The sequence below is a fragment of the Daphnia pulicaria genome, chromosome 4 (assembly GCF_021234035.1).
Source record: "Daphnia pulicaria isolate SC F1-1A chromosome 4, SC_F0-13Bv2, whole genome shotgun sequence".
Classification (NCBI taxonomy): Eukaryota; Metazoa; Arthropoda; class Branchiopoda; order Diplostraca; family Daphniidae; genus Daphnia; species Daphnia pulicaria.
The window spans coordinates 6,017,450-6,042,732 of NC_060916.1; the positions used below are offsets into that span (position 1 = coordinate 6,017,450).

The 25,283-nt window shown below is 40.6% G+C and overlaps 3 protein-coding genes across 9 annotated transcripts; 2 read left to right on the top strand and 1 right to left on the bottom strand.

The window, feature by feature from the left end:
• Positions 1-1,155: 1,155 nt before the first annotated feature.
• On the top strand, positions 1,156-2,341 carry LOC124337582. The gene is made up of 2 exons (XM_046791625.1): positions 1,156-1,508; positions 1,588-2,341. Exons 1-2 carry the CDS (start codon positions 1,489-1,491, stop codon positions 2,165-2,167), a joined length of 600 nt encoding a protein of 199 aa, XP_046647581.1. The 5' UTR covers positions 1,156-1,488; the 3' UTR covers positions 2,168-2,341.
• Positions 2,342-2,762: 421 nt separating this feature from the next.
• LOC124337580 (serine/arginine-rich splicing factor 2-like) lies at positions 2,763-6,015 on the bottom strand. 5 transcript variants are annotated; one of them, XR_006917430.1, is made up of 6 exons: positions 5,696-6,014; positions 5,488-5,634; positions 5,133-5,270; positions 4,786-5,058; positions 4,571-4,719; positions 2,763-4,021 (listed from the first exon to the last, which is right to left on the bottom strand). XR_006917430.1 is itself a non-coding variant. In XM_046791623.1 (5 exons), exons 1-4 carry the CDS (start codon positions 5,872-5,874, stop codon positions 4,782-4,784), a joined length of 741 nt encoding a protein of 246 aa, XP_046647579.1. In that variant the 5' UTR covers positions 5,875-6,015; the 3' UTR covers positions 2,763-4,021; positions 4,758-4,781. The 5 variants fall into 5 exon arrangements, 3 of the variants coding, with proteins under 3 accessions (XP_046647579.1, XP_046647580.1, XP_046647578.1); XR_006917431.1 differs by lacking the exon at positions 2,763-4,021 and adding an exon at positions 4,206-4,311; XM_046791623.1 differs by lacking the exon at positions 4,571-4,719 and having other exon boundaries at positions 4,758-5,058; positions 5,696-6,015.
• Positions 6,016-6,565: 550 nt separating this feature from the next.
• LOC124337579 (polyadenylate-binding protein-interacting protein 1-like) lies at positions 6,566-10,615 on the top strand. 3 transcript variants are annotated; one of them, XM_046791620.1, is made up of 10 exons: positions 6,616-6,699; positions 6,860-7,297; positions 7,404-7,659; positions 7,942-7,986; positions 8,131-8,359; positions 9,076-9,483; positions 9,549-9,667; positions 9,735-9,881; positions 9,967-10,101; positions 10,192-10,615. In XM_046791620.1, the coding sequence occupies exons 3-10, from the start codon at positions 7,585-7,587 to the stop codon at positions 10,426-10,428; spliced, it is 1,395 nt and encodes a 464-aa protein (XP_046647576.1). In that variant the 5' UTR covers positions 6,616-6,699; positions 6,860-7,297; positions 7,404-7,584; the 3' UTR covers positions 10,429-10,615. The 3 variants fall into 3 exon arrangements, with proteins under 3 accessions (XP_046647575.1, XP_046647577.1, XP_046647576.1); XM_046791619.1 differs by lacking the exon at positions 6,860-7,297 and having other exon boundaries at positions 6,566-6,699; XM_046791621.1 differs by lacking the exons at positions 6,860-7,297; positions 7,942-7,986 and having other exon boundaries at positions 6,566-6,699.
• The last annotated feature ends 14,668 nt before the right edge of the window (positions 10,616-25,283 follow it).

Consider the following 25,283-nt stretch of genomic DNA (forward strand, 5'->3'; position numbering starts at 1 on the left):
GCCGTTTCCATTGAAATTTCTTAACTAACTACGTAAGTGACTTGAATTGGATAATAGTATAAAACAAAGGGAAACCATCCGTATTAGGCCCTATTTAATTTTCACACTGAATTATTATTAAATGAATAATTTTTCTTAACTAAAAAATATTTAAAAAAAAAATGTTTTCAGCGAAGCGTGTAAGTTGGGCAAGGTTTTTCACACGTTGAAAAAGAAATTGCATCAGAAAAAAGGTTCAGTTTCCTCGTCGACGAAACCAGATGTTTCACGAGTGTTTTTTTGTGTGTGCTGAAATCGACTTTTCGAATCTCAAGTTTTTTGTCGAACGCCACATGGACACACAGGGACGTTATACAAGTTTTGTGTGCGTACGTGCTTCAACTCAAGCCCAATAAATATAGGTTACCTCCTACTGTGTAATAGCCATCTACAAGTCTAATATCCCAAGTTCTGTTTTTAGAATATATACCGGTACCTGTTTCGCTGCTATGAAAGGGCTAGTTGACATCTTGAATGAGTTTATGAAGTATAACGATACCGTTCCGACCGTACCACCTTATTCGATAATACGCCAACTATAGTATACTACCCTAGTTGGCGTAGCCATCACTAAACTGAATAATAAAGAGCAATAATTTGGGCCAAGAAAGGCTTGAGTTGTATTTTAGGAAACCAAGATGTCCAAAAGGAAACAATTCGTATAGAGGAGCAGGTATAATATAAAACACGCAAACTCGCCAACTTGATTTAATTCATCCATCAAGTGATGCCTGCGAGACATACCTGGCCCGCCTCTCTACACTAGCTTATATTGCCTTTTGGGAATGTGCTACGGTGTATAGACGTGTCCCGTCATCTAAACCCGAGAGATCACGCCCAAAATCTAAGCTATCTTTCAGTCAAAAGAGCAAGAAGAGACAAGAATGCATTCAAGCCCGTCTCAAACTTCCGCATTGAAACGGTCAAGCCTTTTAAGGTTTTTTTTTCTTGTTGTATTTCTATTTGTATTTCTTTTCCCCAATAGACAGAGCCGGTTTTAGTTGTAATGCTATAGTCTCCCTTTCCGTCTTTTCAAAGGACCGCCCATTTTGGAGGCGCATTTGGACTAGAAAAGCAGGTCAGCGTCGTCGTATCCATGGCTGTGTAGATTGGGAAAAGCGAAAATTTAAAAAGCGTGATTCAGACGAAGAGGAAAATCATTTCGATCCAGAGAATCACAGAGTTGGGACGTGTGTGCCGCTTGGGTGGGGTTTGGAAGAAGAAAATAAGTAACCCCGCATTCTTCATTAATAGTTAAACCAAGTGCCGTTGCACACGATTTTGTTGCACAAAAGGATTTGGCGACATGTCTTAAAGTGGCTCCTTACTTTGGTTGTTAAAAGTGAATCAAACGAAAAACTCGTGTGTCGTTATTTACCATTGGATATACTACGTCATTTCTATTTCCTGACACGTGGACCTGGTCTGAATTTAAAGATCTCCATAGTCATGACGCACTCATTACTCAGGTAGACAAATTAATTCACAAATCTTGACATGAAACGAGACAGTTGAGTTATGTAACGTTTTTTTTTTTTCAAAATGCAGTTTCCGTACGTGCCTCGTCATATTGGTGTGCGTCATAGTCGTCGCTTCCCTCAAATCTCCGAAAAATTCGACATCGTCAGGCAGATGGAGTATCAAGAAGACCAACTGCAATCTGAAAAAGAGTTTGTCTTCATTCAAATCGTCGGTGAAGAATGATAGTTTAACGTTCTTCAACCGAGCTCTAAAGAAGACCAACCCGATTAGTGCGCTCCGGAAGCGATTGGGAACGGCCAGCAAACTCTACAATCCGTCGGATCCGCTTCACGCCTACCCCAATCAATGGGATTTAATAGTGCACGGAATCTTCCAGAAACTGTCCCGATTCGAAGTGAACAATGCAGATACCATCCGGACGTTGATCCGAGTCGTCAGGGTAGTTACCATCATCGGTTTAGTCCTTGGAATAATCGGAATTGTCGTCGGAGTGGCCGTTCCATTAGGCACCGCTGCGCTTGCCATTGGTCGCAGAGAAGATGTTGGAGAGGACAAAACCGATGTGGTCGACTGGAATTATGTCGATCAAATTTCACAAAGCGTCATCTACGCCATTGAAAACGGCATGCTCAAATACGAAATGTGACACGGTTTCCCCATCTAGCCAAGAAGAATACGGTAGTTTTGACTTTTAATAGTGAAATGCTCAGGTTGCCAAGTGCCACACCTACGACGACCATATTGTTGAAACAAAACGAAGTAAGCAGATTCTCATCCATCATTTAGAATTTAATAAAATAGAAAAGGAATAAAAAAAATTTAAAAAACGGTCGATCGCCACACACAAAAGTCGAGTCTTGATAGTTCGTGCTTTTATCGTTCAATCCATCCGGGTTGATAAATAACACTGGCTAAGAAATAGTCAAAAGTAGAATTCACGAGTTTGAGTCGGGTTCTCTGGTCGTCGACAAAACTCACCAACTAACAGGAAGCCGATCGACTATCACACGAGTTCAAGGCCTTGATGGCGCCATGCACATAAGAACACGTGTGTGGACGTACCACATATCTCCAGGTCACACAGAACAACACACATTCGTCACGCTCATAACCTCTTTATTTATAAAAACTTAGTCTGTTGTTCATTCCCCCTTTCAAATTGTTCTTTCATGAATTATTTATTTTTTGTTGTTACCTTGTTAATTTTTTATTTATTTATTACCATGAAAGAAAAGAATAAATGCCATCAACAATCTGTTTATTACCAAACGAAAAAAAAAGTTCCACATAAAACTAAAAAGAGAAAAATAATTTTTGCAAAATGTACGTTGACGAAAATGTGCGCACATTACCTTCTGTCGAATGCTCATTGGAAACGTGAGTGACTGGTTTTTGTTGGCAAGAGGCGAACCTTTGGGCGATCTGCGGTTGGAGTCCTTATCACACGTTGACTCGTCCAAAGTAGGTATTAACCTAACGGGCAAATTCTAGTCGAGTCCAGTGACCGAGACAATGCACCCTTTAAGGGGGATGGATGCCGCCACTCCCTAGACAGCGCCTGGAAATGCTACGCCACACTAGTCGCCGCTTTACTACGCCGTTGGTTTATAATTTAGGTTGGGAGCTAAAAGAAAATGGAAGAACCCTACAGTCGTTATCGACGTGCAGTCTAGCTACTTACCGGAGAACAAGTCGCTCGGTTGTATCATCGCAATAAGCATCATGCAATATCTACATCGCGTGAGAACCCTCCTCGGTAGACACCAACAAACTTTTTTTTCTTTTCCTTTTCCAGGCATTTTATGTCGTTCGGTTGTTGCTGCAAATTTCTTGTGTGCCAGGGAATTCCCACCTCCCCCTAGCGAAGCTACACACCACCACCAGGGTCGACCAATGAGATTCAGTGTTCACGCGGCGGCTACCCATCCGGTTAATGAGGACAGCCGGGGCCCATTTTTGGGGTTCTGTTTTCGTTCCATTCAGCGCCGCGAAAAATGAAGGGAGTAAAAACTGGCGGCACCGCACGAATCTGCAAGGCACTTTCTCGGCAATAAGAAACACCTGAAAATGAATTCTTTTGTTGTTGGTTGCTTTGTTTTGTATAATAAAAGAAGAGAAAGAAAAAAAAAATAGCCGCCGCAACGGGGAAGAGATGTCCTCCTGCCCCGGATCCGCTTCCTCGCACCACCACCAGTCCCGCTCCTCATCTCCGAAGGAAGAAAACACCCTGTCCCTGAAATGGCGGGAGCACGGCCAGCAGCTTCAGCCAACAGGTAGGAGACGCCAAACTGCTCAAATCGAGTTGAATGTCTCGCACAAAGGCTAAAGGAAAGAGAATTCGGGCGTCTTTACGGACAGCTTTCAGCTGGCGGGAAAACAAGTCAGGACACGCGGCTGCAGCTGAACTCGGCTCTGCCACCGGCTTCACATCTCGGCCACAACGGCAATCATCAGCACAGCTAACACAGCAAGCTCAGGAAACCACCCCCGGGCAGCTCGCCTGTGGCAGTGAAACAGATGGTTCACATTGGGTCACACAACACACAAAGACGTCGTTTCTTTGGCATGGACTTAAATTAACTTGATTTTCTTTAAATGTTAGCACATACAATATAGATACCACGTTACGACACACACAGTCAGAGAGTGGGAGGTACAAGAAACATTAGGTCCGTTATCGCATGAAGTGGATGAAATCTGTGTGTATTGGCTGGAGAGAACCAGATTCCTGTTTCGAATTATTGGCCGCCTTTCGCTTTTTTCCAAAGTATTACTGAATTGCTTTGACTTCTATCATTTGGACACAAGAAAAAACCAAACCATGTTATCAATCAAGAAAGAACTTATATAAAAAAAAAAAAGGATATCAATCTAAATGAGAAGGCAAAATACTACTACACACTAGACGAAAAGCAATGGAATTTCTTTAATGTTTCATCTCTTATTTTGTTTGTTTAACCGAAGTTCGCTTGTATTGTTAAGGGTTGTCAGTGAAAATCTGATTGAATAGTGATTAAAAACGTCACGCCTTGAATGAGGGGGCTTATACCTCTCGATTAACGGACGAAACCGCGCCAATTTCGTGTCGCTTCGTGTGTGCAGCCTCCACCAGAAAAACAAAAAGAAAAAAAAAATCACCACAGCCCCCCTTTTCAAGTCCCATACACGGCGCACGATTCCTTTTAAAAACTTCAATCCCTGTACAAACAATAGCTTCGTGTTAGAAGGTCAATTACCAACATCAATCTTACAGGAACATCCTACTTTGAACCAGATCGTGAACGCGAGCGAGATCGCGAGCGTGATGCAGAGCGTCTGTGGTCGTTATCGTCGTCGTGCTCACGATCGCGACTACGACGATCATCATGTCCGTTGTCTTCTTCATCGTGATTTCTTCGGTCTACCTCAGCTGCGGGCTCTTCTTTCACGACCGGAGATCTGTTTCCACCTTCCTCTCTTGGGCTCTTGCTGCGAGAGCGGCTTCGATCACGACTCCGATCACGGCTTCGCTCGCGACTGTCGCTGCGACTGCGAGACCTAATAGCAAAAAGGATGAAGAAACATTAATCAGTTGAACTAATAATAGCTATGAGGTAACAAAAGGATGGTACCTGGATTTGCTCTTCTTCTTGCTTCGACGATCATCGTCACGGCGACTACCTCGTTTGTCATCACGGTCTCGGCTGCGACTGCGTGAACGAGATCGAGATCTGGATCGGCGGTCACGTGAACGACTACGAGAACGAGACCTGGTTGGTTAAGGTTACACAAAGCATAGTCACTTCCTCCAGCGTACAGTGGCATCATTTTGTAAAACAGCCAATAAAATAAACACTTCACTGACAAAATGTTCTAAAGCTAGTTACATCAAGTATTCTACACCTTGGCAATCAATAGGTACTACCAAATAGTCTACACCACTCAGAACGACAGAATGTAACAACAATGTAGAATGAATGAGCTCACCTTCTCCTTCTTGAACTACGTCCACTGCGTCTAGGTGGGTCATCAGGACGTCCATAACGAGCCAACTGAACTCTTAGTTCCCGTCCATCCATCATCCTACCATCCATAGCATGCATGGCATCTTCTCCATCACGTCTGTCATAAAACCTAAATGACACAAATGTTTAGAATACATGACCAAACAATGAAAACAGGAAGGACGCCATACCTGACAAAAGCGAAACCACGACTTTCTCTAGAAAAGCGATCCTTGGGGATGTAAACATCTCCTACATCTCCATATTTTTCGAATACTCGACGCAAATCTTCGCATGTAGTACGATAAGTGAGGTTGTCAACTTTCAAAGAGGTCATACCTTCGATACGAGGAGGGCCGCGACCACTCATTTTGGATTGTGACTTAATAAACGACTGGAAATCGACGTGTAGGCTGTGATAGAGCGTGCGCGACTCAAGTAAAACGACAGTTGCAAGCACGCGCGTAAAACTTTTTTTAAGAAAGCTTTGTCAAAATGGCTGACTCTTCAAGGATGCTACACTGTTGTCAGCTCGTGAAAAACAATTTTACTAGGTCGAGTGTATTCGTATGTCGCATTATTATGACAAATTTGACCACCATTAATTTTTTGGGGATATTTATTAGAAAAAAAAGTTTTATTTTTAAATAGTGGGAACTGGTACATTTCAAGAGTTAACGGCATATTCTGCTAAGTCTGTGGTCGTGTCGGGTCGCGTCTGTTTCCTTCAGTGCTTCAGAATCAGTACGTGCTTCCACATTTTTGTTTTAAAATTTTTATTGGATTTATTCATGTTAAAAAAACAGGTAATGGCAATTTCTTTGTTGGCCAATTCAATTGAAATTCCTGATAAAATACTGGAAATAAATTTGACAGAAAATGACATATTTTACAACGTTGCCATCACCCACAAGTGTAAGTACCGAACACTTGAATAAGGAAAAATAAAAAAAAACAAAACAACAAACAGACAAAACGCAAGTAATGTGATAAATCTAGACGACTCTGCCCTAGCGATTGCCCTAGCGATTGCCAAAAAATGTGGCACGAAGGATGGTGGACAGCTGCTGCTACATACAAGGGGAAGGACATTGAATTTGGCGGAGGTTAGCGATCTGGGTGGAGAAAGACTCAGTGCAGTCTGTGCCGTGTCCCGTGTCGAGTTCGGAACGAAACGTGCTCCCGTCACTAAAAGGTAAGACTCGGTTGCCCTAGTGCCATCATTTTTTTGTCTTTCTCTTTCCATTCCGTTTCGTTTGTCGACTCAAAATATTTGTTGTGACTACCGCCTAAGAAAATTTTTGCCGACAACAATGGGCGTTGGTCGAAATTGTGAGCAATATTTTGGTTTTCAGCCGACCCAAAACGTGAGCTGAATATTGAATAGAGGGCCCGTTCAAAATTCTACGAGGAAACTGCGATCGACTGCAGAAATTACTGGAATTTCGACTGATGAAGTCATTGCATGAAATGTAAACGGTAGTGAACTTGTGACCTTCGCCCAACAAAGGGATAAGTTGTCGTCAGTATATATCTCCCGCACAGCGGATATGGACAACGAGGCACTAGACGGAAACATTAGCGCTTCCCCAGCAAACTCCCGAAAATAGAAGTGATCTTCCCTCCCCCCCCCCCCCTCACCCACATCCCTTTGGAGGCCGCCCTTTGCGTTGGCTTGGCACCCGGCCATGTAACATTTTTGTTTTCTCCAGCCGAATCGAGCGGATCTCCATTCCTTTCGACCTTAATGTTTCGACCGACATTCCTTCAACATTTATCGTCACTAAATAACAGTTTGCATTCCTTTCTAGCGACAATAAGTTTCTGTATGGCATTGACTTGTTTGTTGACATCGTTCTCTTATTTTTTGGGGCGGTTTGGCGGGGGGCGTGAATGTAGGTGAGCCTGACTACACACTCGAGGGGTCTTTGCGGTGCCGACACGCGAAACGAAATCACGACGACCTGCTCAGCTTTTTCCGTACAGTTGAAGCTCTGCGAATCGACGACAACGACGCGAAAACGATACACTCGCCCCTCTTGTGTCATCGAGACATTTTTGCTGCGACTCTTTCCTCAAAATGACTTCGACTGCTGCTGCTGCTGTCAGTAAAAAAGATACCCGATTTGCCCCAACTCCCGCCGGCAACCAACAGGTAAACAATCTGCCCGTGTAAACACTACAACCAAGATCTCGTGAAACTGCGTGCAGCCAAATACTGCGCATGGCTAAACGAACAAGCAGCTTGGTTCTTATTGCCTTTGCACGATTTCGTTGCTTTTTTATTATTGTGATATTTTTATTTGATGGTCCATCACGCTAAAGGAGGACGACTATCTCTATCTATAGTGGTTCCGTTTGGCTTCATTTCATTAATATCATTTGTAAATTATTATTATTATTTTTTTGTGTTGTTCATTTCTGTCAAATGTGACAGTTCTTTAGGCGAGAACGCAGCTTTGTCCTCCAACGACCTTCTCAGGTTGGCATTTCCGACAATTCAATTTTCTTTTTGTGTTCATTTTGTGTGCAAAACAGCTGCTGAATGACTAACATATCAGTGTATTGCAAATCGTTGTTTTCAAGTTTTAATTGCGATATAACTTGATTTTATTACTAATGACAGAATGTGCCAACGGGAAATCATTTTCAGCAACGAGAGCGGAGTTTCATTCGTGATGGAAATCGCTCAGGTGGCGGCAGCTCATCAAATGCTTTCCCGAATTCCGTGGGAAGCAACAGTGGTAAAACACGCGGTGGCTCTTATCATAATGGGAACAATGGGCCAGCAGCACCGGCATCTGCAGCCGCCGGGAGGGGCAGCAAACCGAATATGGAAATCTATCGGCCTCCAAGTATGTCTCTATAACTTTTTTTTTTAATGCACAAATTTTGTTTGACCAGTTTCTAAAATTAAGCAACTTTTTCGCTTTCCAATCGTGGACTAAATGAAAGGCTGTTAATTGTTTAACTGCTGGTTTCGGCTGGTTTGGATTGTCCAAAAACCAAGCGTACCATTTATTCTTGGAAAGTCGGCCATTTCCTGGGGAATTGAGCTGAAAGATGCTCGAGGAAAATTCTCTCTGAAACCGCATTGATAGACATTGTGACTCTGGAAAAACTGCTTTTTTTTATTAGCAACAATATCTAAACAATAACAGTAAGAATGCAGTCGGCGAATAACGTAGAATATTATACAATGAAAAATGAAGGCAGAAGTCAAAATGATTTCACGTCGTCTTGGAATTCAGTCAAATATCTATGTCATCTTTATAGATTTTGAGAACTTTCAAAAATGGGAAATCTTGCCCGGATGCAAAATGAATTTTTAATGTAAATAGGAAAACGAAATGCGGGTACAGAGTTAGATTTAACAACGTGTTATTATTGAATGAAATGTTCTTTTGATTGGCCGGATGCGGGATGTAGCCAAACATGATTTGCTGAGCTAACCCTTACGTTGTTTTTATCTCAGCAATGAACGCTTCGGCATGTCTTTGGTTTGATTTAACATCGATATTTTCTAAAGTCGTTGTTTTTTATTATTACTATTATTTTTTATTGTTGAAAGGTATGCGGAGTGGTGAAGTTCCAGCTGGTGGACGGGGGCAATTCCCTCAGAACTCTACCGATCATCAGCCCCCACGTCTTACCAAAAGTCGAACTTCACTGGAACTCAATAATAATAGCACCAGGGCAGCTAATAATAAAGTAGCACAGCAGGGCGCTCCAGCTGCTACCGTTACTTCAATCACGATACAAAAGCAACCGGTTAACGAGGCGACCGCATCACCGGCGGGTCAGTTCGTCCTCCAAAGATCCAAAAGTAGTGGATCCCATCTTACTCTGCAACAGCAAAAAGTGCCCGTACCGACTCCAGCGTCAACTAATGCAACGCCCAAAGTCGGCAATTCGGAATTACCTGATGTCAGCTCATTTCCTGAGGCAGCTCAAATTCTACTCAGGAAAATCGCTGTCGGTAAGCAATTGAAACAAAATAAAATTATCAATATGAACAAGTTAAGAATTTTCTAATTTCTACAGATCCAGACGGAGCCAATAGCCGCTCTGTGATGGAGGCTGTCAAGACCTTATTCAATCGAGTGATTGAATCATCTCGTTATGCGTCTTCGATAGCTCGTTACTGCTCATACGTCATAGAGGTATATAATAAATGGGTAGATTGTGTTAAGATTTTCAATAAAACCTTGTGAAATCGTAAACGTGCAGAAAGAAACTAAAGAAACTTTCCGCGAGAGCTTGCTCAATACGTGTCAAGAATCGTTCCAGGAACGTGACCGAATCTTGAGATCGGCAGGGGAATCATCCCAACGTTGGGTGGCCTTCATTAATTTCTTGAACGAAATGTATTTACAGGTAAATAATAACGATTCTTTTTCTGAAAGTAATTTTTTGTTAACGTCACGTAAAAAACTAATCCAATGTCAATAACGTTTTACAGCTGAAGCGACGCAATTTCAACTCTAAAATAAAAACTAGTTCAACGAGACCGTCTCCAGATTTGATTCTACTCTCTCTATTGGCCGAGAGCTGCTGTGCTACACTCAGACAGCCATCATCGCAATCTCTTCAAGAGGTACTGTATATTAGATTACACGCATGCCAGGAAACACGCCATCGCAATGGCCAAAGTTCTTTGATTAATCTCAGCTGTCTCTTGATGTAGCTGGAATGTTTGTTTTTCGTTCTGACTGGCATCGGTCGTGACGTCGAAACGGAGCTTCCTACCAAGATGTTTGCCATATGGAACGCCATTCGTGATGCGTTCCTCGAGATGAACGCATTGCCTGGAGCAGCTCAACGCACTTTGCTGCAGTTGGTGGAACTGAGAGCGGCTAAATGGCAACTACCTGCCACGGCAGTCACGTACTATTATCCATCCGTCTCGGGATCTGCCTATTGATGCGTTTTTATTTGCCATCACTGTGATTACCACACAAAAATAGATCCCATAATGTTTTTCTTTCCCTTTAATTACTTTTAATTGGATTTTGTCAACGTTTCTGTATGATCTAACTTTTCTCTTAGCAATAATGATATGTTCGTCTACTCGTCGTTTTGGTATGAGAATAAAAATCAAGTCATACTTATTTATAGATTCTTTTTGGATTGCGCAAAGACCGGCTAATATAAAGAGCCCTGCACTGGCCTGCACGTTATTATTCATAGTTTCGCCGCACCATTGTTTCTCAAGGAGTGTTTTAGTTTGATGTTTACTTTACCGAGGGTATCATATGTTTGGATCTTCTATGTAAATCGTGACATGTTTGGGGAAAAAATAAACTTTTGACGGTAAAATTTTCCCCATTGGCCAACTTAAATACAGCAACAAGAAATGGTAAACAACATTCATTGTAATTGCTGAAAAAGAGGATAAAAATGATGGGCAGCAAGCAGCTAGAACTAATTGTAATTGCCAATTTATTTCACTAAGACAATATGGAATGGAACGCCCAATTGACCAAAAAATTAAGTGCTCCTAATAAATTCTGATTCTATAAAATCGTAATTAATAATCTTTGTAAAAATAAGTGCTCAAAATAAAGTGCTGTCATCTCCGCCTTCTAGAGAATAATTTGAAATATTTTGTTTCTCCGTCTCCTTGTAGAAGCTAACAATCGATTTAAGTCCAAAAGTTAGCAACCATTGATTACAACCGATAATTTTGTTATTGTTTAGACAAATTTCATTGTTTTTTTTATAAAATTTAAACCACCACATTGGAGATAGGGGAGACTGGATGGGGTGCCATCTTTGCTTTTATACGGCAAATCTATAACTTAAATGATTTCCAATATTAAACCTAACAATTAATACGTTTTTATCAAGAAATCAACGACGATATTTATATTAATTGATTAAACCTTAATAAATAGATGAAATACTTATCAAACATGAATCAAACATTAATAAATCGATAAAATTCATATCAAACAAGAATCAAACCAATTTATGAATTTAATAAAAAATAAACAAGGAAAAAACCATTAACGTGTTTATGTGTATATTAAAAATAATTCTACCGATTCCATTTATAATTAAATTGTATAAAATTTACCCACCTAGCGGTTGATAAATGTTTCATTCCTCGCCCCCTTTATAGCCAGGGAACGGAAGTGCAGCGCTATTACATCTTGCAAGAAGTGGAGACGTTCTCGCCGGCCCCTATTCTAGCAAATGTAACGAAATGTACTACGAACGGGGATACTGGCACGTAGGCCTGATGTGCAAAATTTGGCGCAATTCATTTCATTTCATCGTGTTATTTACGACAAGCGCAAGCGCTAAAATAATATTATGGCTACTTAACGCGCATCGTACTAAATTAAATTAATAGGTGCAACAAGAAAAAATTATTGCGGCGACTGGTTTGACGAGTAGCGCTCACCCTTCCATTATTTGGCGCTTATCGTGCGTCCGTCAGCTATTTCAGCGCTAAGCGTGCGGCCCGTTCGCGGTTTTAGCCGGTTCGCTCTGCAAGAAAAACAATCGAATAAAAATTTTGGGCAAGATCTATAGCGCTATCGAAGCGTGCATGGCACTATATTTACTATCAACTTGCGCGCGATGAATTCATCATCATACTATTTTCTAAACACGTATGCGCTGAAATAAATATTTGGCGCTAATACTTATAAAGCGCTTCTTTATAAATTCAATTAAAAGGCGCATTCTCGCAAATTAATTGCACAAATATTCTGCCTTTAAATTCCAGACTGCACCTTGTCGATGGTCAATCTGTCCCGGCTGATCAGCTCCTTTATGTCCGCATGCCCTTACTGCTCAACAACTTGAAGATGATACAACTTCAACACCAGAGTGAAGTGAGTAATGCTATCCAGCATCTGACCGGCAGTGTGCTCATGGAGATTGATTTGAAAATCGGGTGGGCACGTTTGGCAGCTGCCAATTCGCCAGACAAAACTGTAAATTCTTGGCTCATCACCGGCGAAGGGTTGCGAGTGGTGGTAGCTAAGTTTTTCAAATGTTTTGCCTCGGCAGCGGTGGCCAGCAGCGGCTACTCCAGCTAGGCCCCCGGTCAGTGTTGAAGGTGGACCATCTTCAATTTGTTGAGCAGCGAAGGGATGCGGCCGTAAATATAGAAAGGCCGTCAATGCGGGCCATTGATCAGCCGGACCAGATCAACCGACGACAGATCCTTTGGACTATACTGTGTGCGGGTGCCGTCAACAAGGGACAGTCCAGCCAACCCATAATTTAACGGCGAAATCGGGCGAAATACTGGCGCAATTTATTGCGGAAGAAAAGTTGCGAGAAGTGCGTCCCTTTTATTCAATTCAGCGCAATGAGCATTAATTAACGCTTGCTCGTTTCGTAAATCATATGATGATATTAATTGGATTAAAAATAGCGCACCGCCACATGCAAATCATTAGTGCCATACGCGTTTATATAGCACTAGATCTAGCGCGAAATATTATTTTTCGCGCTAAATATTTATTTTTCAAGTTTTGCGCGTTTTAAAAATTATTCAATGAAATTAATTGCGCTAAATTTAGCGCTTTGGGCGCAAGTTAATCACAAGTTAACGTTGCTTGGTTAGATCGCGCTGGTTCAGGTTTATTTGAAGAAGATGACCTCCTAACGCAAGGAAGTCGGAATGATCATTCGTGGGGCCAACCATGATGAGACCTTCTGCATCGTCGAGGGATAGTTGGCTTTGCACTTGCCAGAATGGACAGAGCTCCAGGGGGGAGATTACAATTTGCATTGGGGAACCCACCAATGATTGCTTGACAGAAAAAAGCCATCACTGGGTAAACGGAGCAAGTTGCAGCCACGGACGACCACTAAATATCGGGAATGGCGCCGCTGGAGCCCTCCATCGAATCCACCAAACTTGTGCGGGTAGTTTTGTGCTGGCTACTCCACGTTTTTTTCTAGTCCAAGTAAAGTGAGATGGAAAACCTCCTTAAGGCCAGACTAGGTGTTCATGATAACGGGCACAAAGAAAATAAATAAGAAAATCAAATCAGAAAAACTAAAGAATCTCCAACAGGAAACTTAGCAAGCAGGGCACGATGGCAAGGAACTGTCATCCTTGATATATTCCCTCTGAAAAAAGTCAGAAGATACTGTGAAGAAGAAAAGTTCCTTGAATCTAACAAAAGGAGATATTGGATGTGAAATTTCTCCAGGAACCAGATCAACGTCCCAATTCAACAAGGAGATCAGCAAGACTTTAAAATCTTCCAAGAACAAATTATTTGAGCAAAACGAAAACACTGAAAACTACATTAAAAAACACGATAAGCGATAAGCGATAAGAAAAGGTTGTCCATCTATCAGAACAAGTAGACAGCTGCTCTTCAGGGGGAAGAAGAACCAGAGATTGGCGCGTCACTTTTCCAACGTGAGAAACGAATTTGATCTATTTCCTGTGGATTTTTCATTGTCAGAAGAGAGAAAATTAAAAATTAAGCCAGCTGAAACCGAGGAGACAATTATTGTTCTTAGCGTTGCGAATGCCACTTTCTTTAAAGCGGTAGCTGCTGAATAAAAAGTGAAGTACTTAAAACGGCGGTTTTATCCTTTCATTCTAATCCACATGGAAAACATATCCAGGTATTTTGTATTTGTTTGCTTGATCATGCTAACTAATAATTAAATTTTTTAACGGAATGATGACTCGGGCGTTTCTGCAAGAACCGATGAATTCTTCCTCAGTTGGTTTTTTAACGACGGAAGACTAAATTAAGGCTTAGTTCCATATATTGGATGTATGATTCCGACCACAAGCATTGCTTCTTGTTTTGAAATTCCACTTCTTAGAAAAGCTGAATTTAAAAAGACTTCTTTGGATAAATTAGTGTAGTGCCATCTTCAGATAATTTCCAAGACTGATGCACTGCTATATAAGACGGATGCGTTGTCCATCATGTCTTCGTGCATATTCATGGCCCTGCAGATGGACAATGACCCTCTTCGTGTACGGGCTTAGGAAAAAGATTCTTATGTATGATTTTCTTCTTTTCTCCAAAATATACTAGGTTTGTAGAGAAATAATTTCAAACATGGACCCTAAAATAATATTGACTTTTCATCTTATGAATAAGGATTTCACCCTTTTGTGGTGGCTGGCTACTAATCGTTTGGTCAGAGGTCAGACCTTTGGGTCTTCATGATAACGGAAACAAATTAGAAGATCAAATTAGAGGAATTAAAGAATCTCCACATAAATCAGCAAGCAGCACCATGGCAAGAAACTGTCATCCTTGACAGCCTCTGAAAGCAGTCAAGATCGAAGAAACTGGGAGAAGACAATTTTACTTGAACTCAACAAAGGAGACCGCTTCATTGGCCGTGGAATTCCTTGAGGAACAAAATCAATATCCCAGTTCAACAAGGAGATCAGCAACACTTAAAAATCTTACAGGAAAAACTAATTTGAATCAGACGAAGAAAATCTCTAAAATCCATGGCTATCGGAAAAAGTGGTCATCTGCTCTTCAGGAGTAAGAACCAGCCATTGCCCGAGCACTTCTCCAACGTAAACGATTCCAGGTATACTCGAGTCGTTTTTGTATTTAATTTGGTTATATTCACGAATATATTACCATCACAGGATACAGATTTAATGCGTATCTATTGCCGTAATTCCCGACCGGGTTTATCCTTCTCCTGTAATTGGTTTCATTATTGGCAGAAGGGAATCGTTGTGGTTGTTTCCTTGAAGCGGTAGATGAACAGGTAAAAATACATATTACACATCACTTTTAAGTTTAATTCTCGACGACATTGAAAACGTATCAAGGTATACTTAGTCGTATTTGTTTCGTGTTTTGTTATCAATTTAACTAATATTTTTCATTTTCTAACATGATGTTGACTTGGGCGCTTTTTTCACTCCAATTTCCTGGGAGCTGCGATAAAAACCACTTTAGTAAGTAAGCAAATCACTGAACCATAAACTTAAAGTAGGAAAATTCACAACCACAACCCATCACAACCAACCAGTTTTGATGGAGGTTTATAGAGATCCGGATACTTGCAATGAGATGCTTATCATTTTCGCTTCGTTACTTGGAGGCGTGACTGTCACGGAATTTTCACTTGTGGGCAGTGGACCAGGAACTTTTACTGCCAGAATCACCTATTCTTGGCCGAAAATTGCCTCCAACATCGAAGGAGTATTTTCTAAGAAAATCGCTGCCGGAATGCCATCTTGCCACCCTAAGATTGTGGCAATGAAAAATGGTTTAGCATCCACCCGGAATTCCATTGACAAAACTCCCCAGGGTTATGTGGAGCTGGCCATACCGATACCGGTGCAGACAAATGCCGACACCATCTTAATTTCGTGGAAAAAAAACAGAAGACGGAGTAGGTTTTTTTTAGTCGAATTAACTGCCTATCAAACCTCTCACAACGTCAAAAAGGAAGACAAAACAATACTATTTGAAGATATCTGTAGAATTGTATTGAATTTGTCTTGTGTTTATTTGTTATTTTTTTTTTATAATAGGCAAAAATTTCTTGGATATCATATTTTTTGGGTTTTATTTAAAGTGGTTTTTACCGCAGCTCCATGTCAGAACAGGTAAATTTTGTGCCCGAGGGGTGGTTTAATTCCATTGGATTTGATTCCGATAAAAAAAAATCGCACCGTGTTTTGAAATTTCGCTCTTTAGAAAAGCCTATTTAAAGAGGCTTCCTTGGACAAACTAATTGATTGCCATCTTCATGTAATCTCCAAAACTGATTCATTGCTATATACCACCGATGTGTTTTCCAAGAGGTCGTACTGAATATTCTTGGTTCTGCATATTGACAATTTATCTCTTCGTGTCCGGGCTGAGCGGCATATTTCATCGGCATACATAAAAACAACTCATCTCATTTCTTCTTCTTCTTTGTTGTTACAAAATGAAAGTTCAAGTGGCGGCCCATCTGTGAACACTCACCTTGTTAAATTACAAGAATGTGAAGAAGAATGTGACGAAAAGATCAGAGAGGCCAAATTTGCATTTCGATTCCAACGATTTAGGCAGTTGGGCTGCTTCTTTCTTCTTTTTCTCCCGCAGGTGAAGAAAACACTGACACGGATCCTAAGAACATCGAGTATTGGGCCCTTGTCGTTCACTTTCCCAGAGGCAAGAAAACGTATCTTTTTGAAGCTGGCAAGGGTGAAAATGGCCTTCTTCAAGCCAGCCGTGCAGAGGGTGTCGACTATGAAATCTTCGAGAAAGCCAAGTATTTCAGCACGATCGAGACTTGTCCCAGTGAACTGTTGACGAAAGCCAAACAAGTTTCAACAACCAAGCAATCCCCATGCTACAACGTTTTTAAAAAGAACTGTCAAACGTGGCTGAGAGAATTTTTACATCTGATTTCTCCAAATTTGTTGCAAGCGCTATATAAGAAAATTCCCGCGACTCAAACATATTTAAGTTACCTCGCAGGATCGCTCGGGAGCTCTGGCGCTAATGCTGTTCCAGATCTAGTTTCTCAAGTAGTTTCTCCTACAGTGAACGACGAAGGTTGGAAAAAGGAGCAATAACAAAAATGAGTACATGTTGAAGAACCCTATCGCCTGCCATCTCCTGTCATTTTATTTTATTCTACAACATCAAGCATTTTTATAAAGAAACAATAACATATCCACATTGTCAGGAAATAGCCTGTTCCGTGCTTCCCTAATGAGATCTCCAGCACACGAAAAAAGTTCCTCAGAAGGAACAGATGTGGCTGGTACGCACAAATATTTAATTGCGATTGGAAAAAGAGGAAGAAGAACCCCTTCCCTTGTTTCATACTCCAGAACTTAAAAGGGTCCTCATTCCAATGTTGAAGAGGTGCTCTTTTATAGTCTGCCAAGACGATTAAGGCATTGGCACTACTGCTGTTCCCTTGTCCTTGCCTTGAATTTATTTCGTCGATAAAAGAGTTATGCGTAGAACCAATATCATCATCAGGTGTTAGAGATGGATTGATAGAAGTCGGTTGGACAGAATCGCTCGAGGACTGCCGAATGGAACCTAGTGGAATTTATTGTTTACGAATTTTGGGGGCGGTGCCGAAACAGACAATAATAGTGCCGAAACGGACAAAAGTGGCTAAGAAAACATGCATCGAAATACCAATACTTAGGACACCCTCTGGTGGCGGTACCGAAAAATACAATCACAGTGCCGAAACGGAAAAAATTGGTGCCGAAACCGCCAAAATTCAAAGTGCCGAGAAAAGTGCCGAAACGGGTGGCAACCGTTCTTTCTACAATCAAAAAGCGAGTCTGCGTATTAATTTTTATCGCTCAATACACTGTTTTGCACCAAATTTAATCGCGGAATAGAGATCCTTCGCGTTGATAGAGGGGGATAAAGGTCGCATAAAGAATTCATCAAATGGATTGAAAATGAAGGAATAACTCGTCAGTCTACTGCGCCATAAACCCAACAAGAGAACGGCGTTGCAGAAAGTTATAACCACACCATAATGGAAGCAGCACGGACAATGCTCTATGCCAGAGCACTTCCCCTTTCATGGGTTGAAGCTGTCCATCACACCATTAACCTCCTGAAAATAACGTTGTCAAAAGGAGGCTCAATCACGCCGTTCGATGCGTTCCATGGATTCAAACCCGATCTTCAAAACTTATTGATTTTTTGCTCAGTCCCGAGTGAATCAAAACTGAAAATTGGGCGCTGAAAATAAGATTGGAATCTATTTTGGCATATGTGACACGGCGAAAGCATACCGAATTTGGGATCCAGAACAAAACAAAATTGCAATTCCGCCTCGATGTCTTCATCGACGAGTTTTCATCACTGGAAGATGATCAGCACCACCAAAAAAACACTGAGAATTTCCAATTTTTCATTAAAACTATGTTAGCATTAGAAACTCAACAGAAAACTGAGACTGAATCTGAGTGCAAAGAACAGCCAGAACCCAGTATTTTTTTGCAAGATACAAGTCTCTCATCTCCTCATACAGAACTACAATCAACTGAACACTCAGCTGACACCAGGATCAAGCTTCCAAGCCTGAATTAAACTGCGGATTGGGATCCAGCATCAACCTACTTCTATACGAAATTGCTTACCACTCCAACAGAGGTTGAAACCACAAGATTACAACAAAACGTGCCTGAATTACGTCCACTAGAACTCCAACGATCAACAAGAAAGAAAATAGCTAGAGTCATTGCAAGCATGACTTGACCACGCGAGTTACGGAAATTGTAAGACACAAAACAAAGTTTGTTTGAGCCAATGTATTCATGAACGTGCTCTTGGTTGCCAAAATGGCAATTATAATCTAAATCTACACAAAAGGGTAATTTTTATCTATACATTTTGCATTGATATATAGATGTCGGGTTCATCAGGGACTTGTGTAATCTAAGCGATAGTACACAGCACTGCTTTGATATTTTGATGATGTCTTGTGTATACGCCTGGCAGTGCTACTGAATACTTTTGGTTTTCTTCTTCCCTGTTAGGGGCGACGATCAACGATCCGCCCTCCGCTTACAATAGAAGCGCCACACCGTGTGGCATATAAGGGCAACCAAGGCCAGCAATCCCGCAAGAACGGATATATAAGCAGAAACGGAAATTGGGAAAAGAAGGACAAAATCTGCTGGGGTATACTACATAAGAACCGGAACATGCTCATCAGCCCAATTTCCGGCATCATGCCAGAAAGCCATTTGGCAGCATATATTGAGAATAAAAGAACCTAGTGCGCTGCATTATGTAATATATATAGATTAAAAGTGATATATAATCGATTTAATATGAGCTTAAGAAATAGATGTATCGTCACACAGTTCACCGACACATCACTCATGGATAAGAGGAGTTGGTCTGGGGTGGGGGTTTGGGTTGGTCTGGAAGCAGTTGTTATTGGCTTTGCCAGGACAGTGCTTCGGATATTTTCGATGTCTTCACGATTAGGTTTTGGTTTCCCATTGCTATCCGATTTTCTTTTTATTTTGCCGGTGTCACGGAATCTTTGTTGCCAATACGCAACGGCAGATTTTGATACTTCTAACTCGTCGGCAATGTGTTTCAAAGATTTCCCCGCTGAGGAAATCGAAATAATTCCGGCACGCTTTGAAAGACAAAGGTGCTTACGACCACGATCTGGACGAAACATAGTGTCGCTATGCCCAGGAAGCAGTTATACTATGAACTGAACAGATAGTATACTGAAATGATGAGTTAATAGTAGAAACTAAAAAAAAATCCCCTAAAGAAATATAGTAGAATATCGGGGTGCTCTTAGGGAAGGGGGAGTTTTTTTTTGTCATTTTCTCTATCCTTGGCTTCGACATATGAGTCACGGATTTTTCACCTTTCCTATCCAAATAACTTTTCCACTTCCACCAAGGTAAGTTTTGTTTGCGCATCGTTAACCAAAACCAAGGAAAAACTATACAAGGGAAACATTTCGTGACCAACAGATTTTCATTTAAAACACGAGTTCAACATGGATAAAGTCACGTTTGTGACGGAGTCCCAAAATCATTCATTTTCATTTTGGAGAAACACCATCTTCATTGATGAACATCGGTTTGGGTAAATTATTTTTATAATTCTCATTTATTTTCGGGCCATCTCAACTGTTTATCGTGGCCAACCGGAAGTCAAGACATTTTCCGCTTACCATCTTCTGGAAGTATTTTCTTTTTTAATTGCACCCTTATGTAAAGAAACTGTGGGCGGAAATCCATCAATGTTGGTATGATTTAATTCGAAAAGACAACGAAGTGGACGCAGTTACAGCTGGGCATTTGTGGATTGATCTCAACAATATTGCTGAGGGACACAGCTTGTAAAAGTAATAAAATATAATTTTTAATTCATCTTCATATTATATGTTTTATTGGGTCAATACAATCATTGTATCAATCATACGATCCTGTGTGGTTGTAGGCAGCACATTAACATACATGATCAAGAGGTGACTAGCATTTACATTTTTTTAACGATGATTACATGGGATCTATAATTAAGACTGAAATCATAAGTGTCGAACAATTATGAAACTATCAATCAGTGAACGTGTCAAGCAAAACCCCATCCATTTATCTACTTGACTGAGCTCTGTGTTTTGGAACTGTTGCACTGGCCACTGCTGGGCTGCTGCGACGAAGAGAACAGACAGCCTTCACCGCCAGATTCACTTTGCTTATCCGTCGACGATGCTGAAAAGGGAGCTGCAGACACCAGCATTACCTGGAAAAACCCTTCTGAACATTTTATAGTGGATCTCCCAAAAGTTGTGCTAGCAAAACATGGAGCAATAACGGGCCACGTTGTAGCCGCTGCAGGTCTCGTTGTCCCTTCTATAACAATTCCGGCACACTTCCTTATTGGCTTGCGATGTTGGATGGTGAATTTGACCCATCATGGGTGTGTTGGCCGAGTGTAAGAGATTTTTCCTATCCCTGGCGACGCGCTTACGCCACTAATAACTCCTCCGGCAGGGCACTGTGCAGTTCGGCAATTACGGCCCGCCTCACGTCGTGAACGGCCTCCTCCGCATTTGGTTTCACTTGAGTGACACAATCCTCATTGGCTTAAAGCGTTTTGGCGACCAACTCATTGCCGGACTGGCAACGTAATTAGAAGGCCAGGCCATTGCCTGGTGGATGAGAGACGGGGAGGAAGGATCCCGTCACTTTTGTTGCTGCAGTTGTTTTCCGTTGCTGGGTCGTTGCCGGAGAATGCCCAGTGCCCGTCTCGTCTTTTCTTTCTCATGCCAGAATACAATTCGGCATCTAAACATAATAAAATTATGTTGAAAAAAACAGCAATTTTGAAATAGATTAAAACAAATAGTCTTTTCCTCCTGTTCTGAAGGTTTCACATTTTTATCATTGTTTACCATGAAGACTGGGAAACCTTTTGGTTTTTCCTGTTCTTCTTGCTTGACGCATGGATAAAATTTAACAAGGTTGATTTTGCTGGCTCTATCCACTTTGCAGTGGAGTGGGTAGAGTAGTGTCTGGTTTTGCCCTAAACTATTGCATAAAAACTATTATTTTAACATTGTGAATAAGTATTGCAAATTATTAGACTACATTTACCTCTGCTGACAGCTGACATTGCATAACGATTAGCCTTCTCAACTTTCTGTCAGACTACTTGTTTAGGCTTATCAAACATAATGTTAACTATCAATTAAAAATCATGCATAAGTGTATCGAATTACCTTTACATATTTAGCATTAAAAGTGTTTAGCAAAAATAGTAAATTCTAAGATACAAAATAAGAAAAAGGCGTCCAACAAGAATTCTTTAGGTCAGCTGTTGAAAAACCGTCAGCATCGCACTTCCAACTGTCGTTGTCATGTTTCTTTATTCAACGCACCGCTATATGGATTTACCGAAAAAATCATTGTCCCAATTTATACGCAGGATACACTGTACACCTTATGCTATCGCAATAAGTTAAGGGCTATGACGTCCGATGATAGCATAATTACCAGAATCCTTACTGAAAATTGGTTATCTGGCGTTCATCCACACGGGTGTGGATAAATTCAGCCCAATCAAGGCCACAATTTTCAGGCAGACCATTTAACGTTGATGTTGTCTCTTCAGTTGCCTCACTTTTTGCTGTGGATACCTATAGAGATGGCGTAATATCTGGATACCAGATTTATCTCCCTCTTGGGCCGTTTTCAAAATAACTACACATTTTAATGGGGTTCAACGTGAGTTTTGCTAAATTTTTTCAAAACAAAAACTACATGCATACTTGAACAGCTCGGTCGACAGCCAAATAAATTAGTCTACACCTCTTACACCGTCAATACAAATTGAGGAGGTGCATGAGTGTGCATGGTTTGGAACGAACGCCTTGTTCGCATATTTTACCGTTCAGGGCAACTAAAAGCAAATAAAAATATCCTAGTCAACACGCTCATGTTTGTTAAAAATTGACAGTCGAAAACTAACGCCAAAAAGCGAAGATCAATCTGACCCGGAATGTCTGACGCCAAATCACTTATTCCTTATAGCATCGCGAATCTGATGTGCCTACGGAGTCGTACGTTCTGCTATGATCCTTACTTACGAAACCAAACGCGATTGCCTTTCATTCATTCATTCACTTTTCATTTTATTACTTCTCTCTACTAGGCTTTAAGTTATGTCGGAATCCGGACGTATCCGGGGAGTTGCGGTTGGCCAAGCTAAACGCAGGGTTGGCGATGCTACAGAGTTTGTGCTCGCCATGAAGGTACGTTTTGAAGAATACGTTAATTTAAAGGATCAAATTGGAGTCAAGAAAAGGACGAGTAGAGGAATCAGTAACGAAGAGAAGAGCCAACGACAAATCAACTAATTTTTAGTCAAATATCCGGCCATCTATATCTTGTATTCGACACGCCTTCGTAATCAAATGACCTCTTGTACGGGAAATCTCCTTACTCTCACGTTATTTTTCGTTACTCATTGACTTCGTGAAATCGAACTTGGATTCTTAAATTTTTGTTTACGCACGCGTGGCATGAAACCAGCGTTTCTTTCGTATATTGTCACGTTGATTAAAAGATGTATTGTAGTTTAAAACACGATTCGATAGGACGATGTTTATACGGACGTGAAAATCCAAATTTTACGACGTATGCGTTTAAAATATGCGTTTTAATTACATTTTACGATGCAATTTACCTACGTAAGTTGGAGACGATATAAAATGGATGTTCTATTCCATGAGCGATATCTGTTAAAAAGAGAACAATGCAAAAATGTCCTACGATGCATAAAGGAGTGAGACTAAAATGGGGATGGTCTGCTACTGAAACTGTGTACGGGGTTGTGGACATTGAAATTAAACGATGCATCAACGTTGAAGAAGTTGGGATAGTTAAATATTATACCAGTCGTTATCTCAAGTTTTGTAATTCGAGCTATAAAAAACAACACAAATTGCCTGGTGTGATATTCCAGGGTAAAATGTTAATGTTGTTGTTCATTATTGAAGTTTTTGTTGGAAAGGTTTTTTTTAAAGTTTTATATTGGTTTGGTTTGGTTATTGAGTTTTATATGGAAAGTTTATATATTATAGAAGTAGGGCCGACATAAGCCGCAAGGGGAATCAAGTGCAAGTCTATAAGCATCGACGAGAGGTAAACTTGGTGGAGACATGGACTCTCCAATGCACCTTTCTAGTGAAGATATGAAATTAAAAGATATTTGCGTTTTAATTTTGAGGGGACGGGAGAGGTGGCCGTTGGTTGTCTCTACCTGGTGCTGAACAATTTAAACTGTTGTCTAGTTACAGGGGTAAAAACAACGAAAACAATTACAATGAAAGCATGAAAACCAAAATTCAAAATAAGAAGTCTGACAACGTTCACTGAACTCGACTTTTTCTGCAGACTAACAAAACCCTGTTTTTTCTCACTTTTCTGGCAAACAATTGTGTTTTGCCTTTTCCTTCTATAAATGTTTCTAGCTATTTCCTCACAGCTCGACTAATTTTCTTCTTGATCCATGGCTTTATTTTGATGAAGATGAAAGAAAAACTATATGGTTCTTTTTGGAAAGAAAGGAAACTAAGTTTCCATATTGAGCGCTATATGGAGACAACCAACGACCACCTATCCCGACCCCTCCAATTTTGGAAGAAAATATCTCCAAAATTAAACATTTTCCACATAGGAACAATTTATTAGGCTTTAGTTCATTTTTAAAGTTCTGTTGATGAAAGGAATAAAAAAAAATTGATAGCCGACATAGGAATCGTCGAAGTATCCCGTCCTCTACCTTAAGTAGTCCATGGCGGAAACAATAACAAGTGGCACAAATTGCATCAGACATAGTACTAACGGTACTAAATTCAGCGCTTGTATCTAATAATTCAAGTGTTTCCTATTAAAATGTAAAGCTTAATCGAATAGAAATTGTGACTATCATCTAAGAAAATAATGGATTGATTATTTCTTAATTGATGCGGTTCCTGCCTGAGGAGGATGAAATTTGGCATTTTGGTTGAATGTGACTAACACGTCTACAATTACGACAACGAGGAATCTGTGAAAGGTTTCTACTTCTAAAATAATTTGGTTGAATATATCTTGCTGAGGTATTATATGAAGGTCTCAGAACGTTTCTAAAAAATGTTGTGGGGGAGGAATATTTCTTATAGGGGTTGTTGGTCTATAGTTATTTTGAAAGGATCGATCGTAACTGATGGATCACGTTCTATTGTAGGCACGGTCTCTACTAACTGATCTTTCTCTTTGGAAAGGACTTGGTGATCGATTAATTTGAAAAGGACTAGTAGGTCCATTGAATGATACAGTTCTGGTACATGGACTAGGAGTTCTGTTTGTATAAGACAAAACTTGTCCACTTGGTCGAGGTGTTTTATGAGTAGATCGATTGCGCTTATCTGTTGAATTATTTCCAAATCTAACGGCTCTATTATTTAAAGAGAGATTTTGAGTACCTGTGTAAGGTTCTTCATTCTCATAGGAAACACTGGATATGGCTGAGATTTCTCTTCTAGGCCTATCCCAATGTTTTGGAAAATCAAACAGTTTCTGTGTCACCATAGCAATCTTGATTACTTATCATATTATTCAAGAATCGGCTGCTAATGGATCAATTCTTGGCACAAAAGAATTCTTGCTACATCATGATCGTTCAGTTGCTGATGAAGAAGATTTACATTTGCAATTGTGTTATGTTGCCCCACTTTTCAAGTAACTTTTTGTTGGAAAGTGGGGTACATGAAGAACTGTCCTTGTGGTGACTACAATGGAAAAATCTC

Bases quoted from the DNA above. Each gene is read 5' to 3' on its own strand.
- LOC124337582 (XM_046791625.1), top strand. From the start codon at position 1,489: ATGACGCACTCATTACTCAG. The intron at 1,509-1,587 runs GTAGACAAATTA...TTCAAAATGCAG, and splicing joins ATGACGCACTCATTACTCAG to TTTCCGTACGTGCCTCGTCA.
- LOC124337580 (XM_046791622.1), bottom strand. From the start codon at position 5,874: ATGAGTGGTCGCGGCCCTCCTCGTATCGAAGGTATGACCTCTTTGAAA. The intron at 5,635-5,695 runs GTATGGCGTCCT...TGTGTCATTTAG, and splicing joins CGTGGTTTCGCTTTTGTCAG to GTTTTATGACAGACGTGATG. The intron at 5,271-5,487 runs GTGAGCTCATTC...TTAACCAACCAG, and splicing joins CGTAGTTCAAGAAGGAGAAG to GTCTCGTTCTCGTAGTCGTT.
- LOC124337579 (XM_046791619.1), top strand. From the start codon at position 7,585: ATGACTTCGACTGCTGCTGCTGCTGTCAGTAAAAAAGATACCCGATTT. The intron at 7,660-7,941 runs GTAAACAATCTG...CAAATGTGACAG, and splicing joins CTCCCGCCGGCAACCAACAG to TTCTTTAGGCGAGAACGCAG. The intron at 9,882-9,966 runs GTAAATAATAAC...AACGTTTTACAG, and splicing joins TGAACGAAATGTATTTACAG to CTGAAGCGACGCAATTTCAA.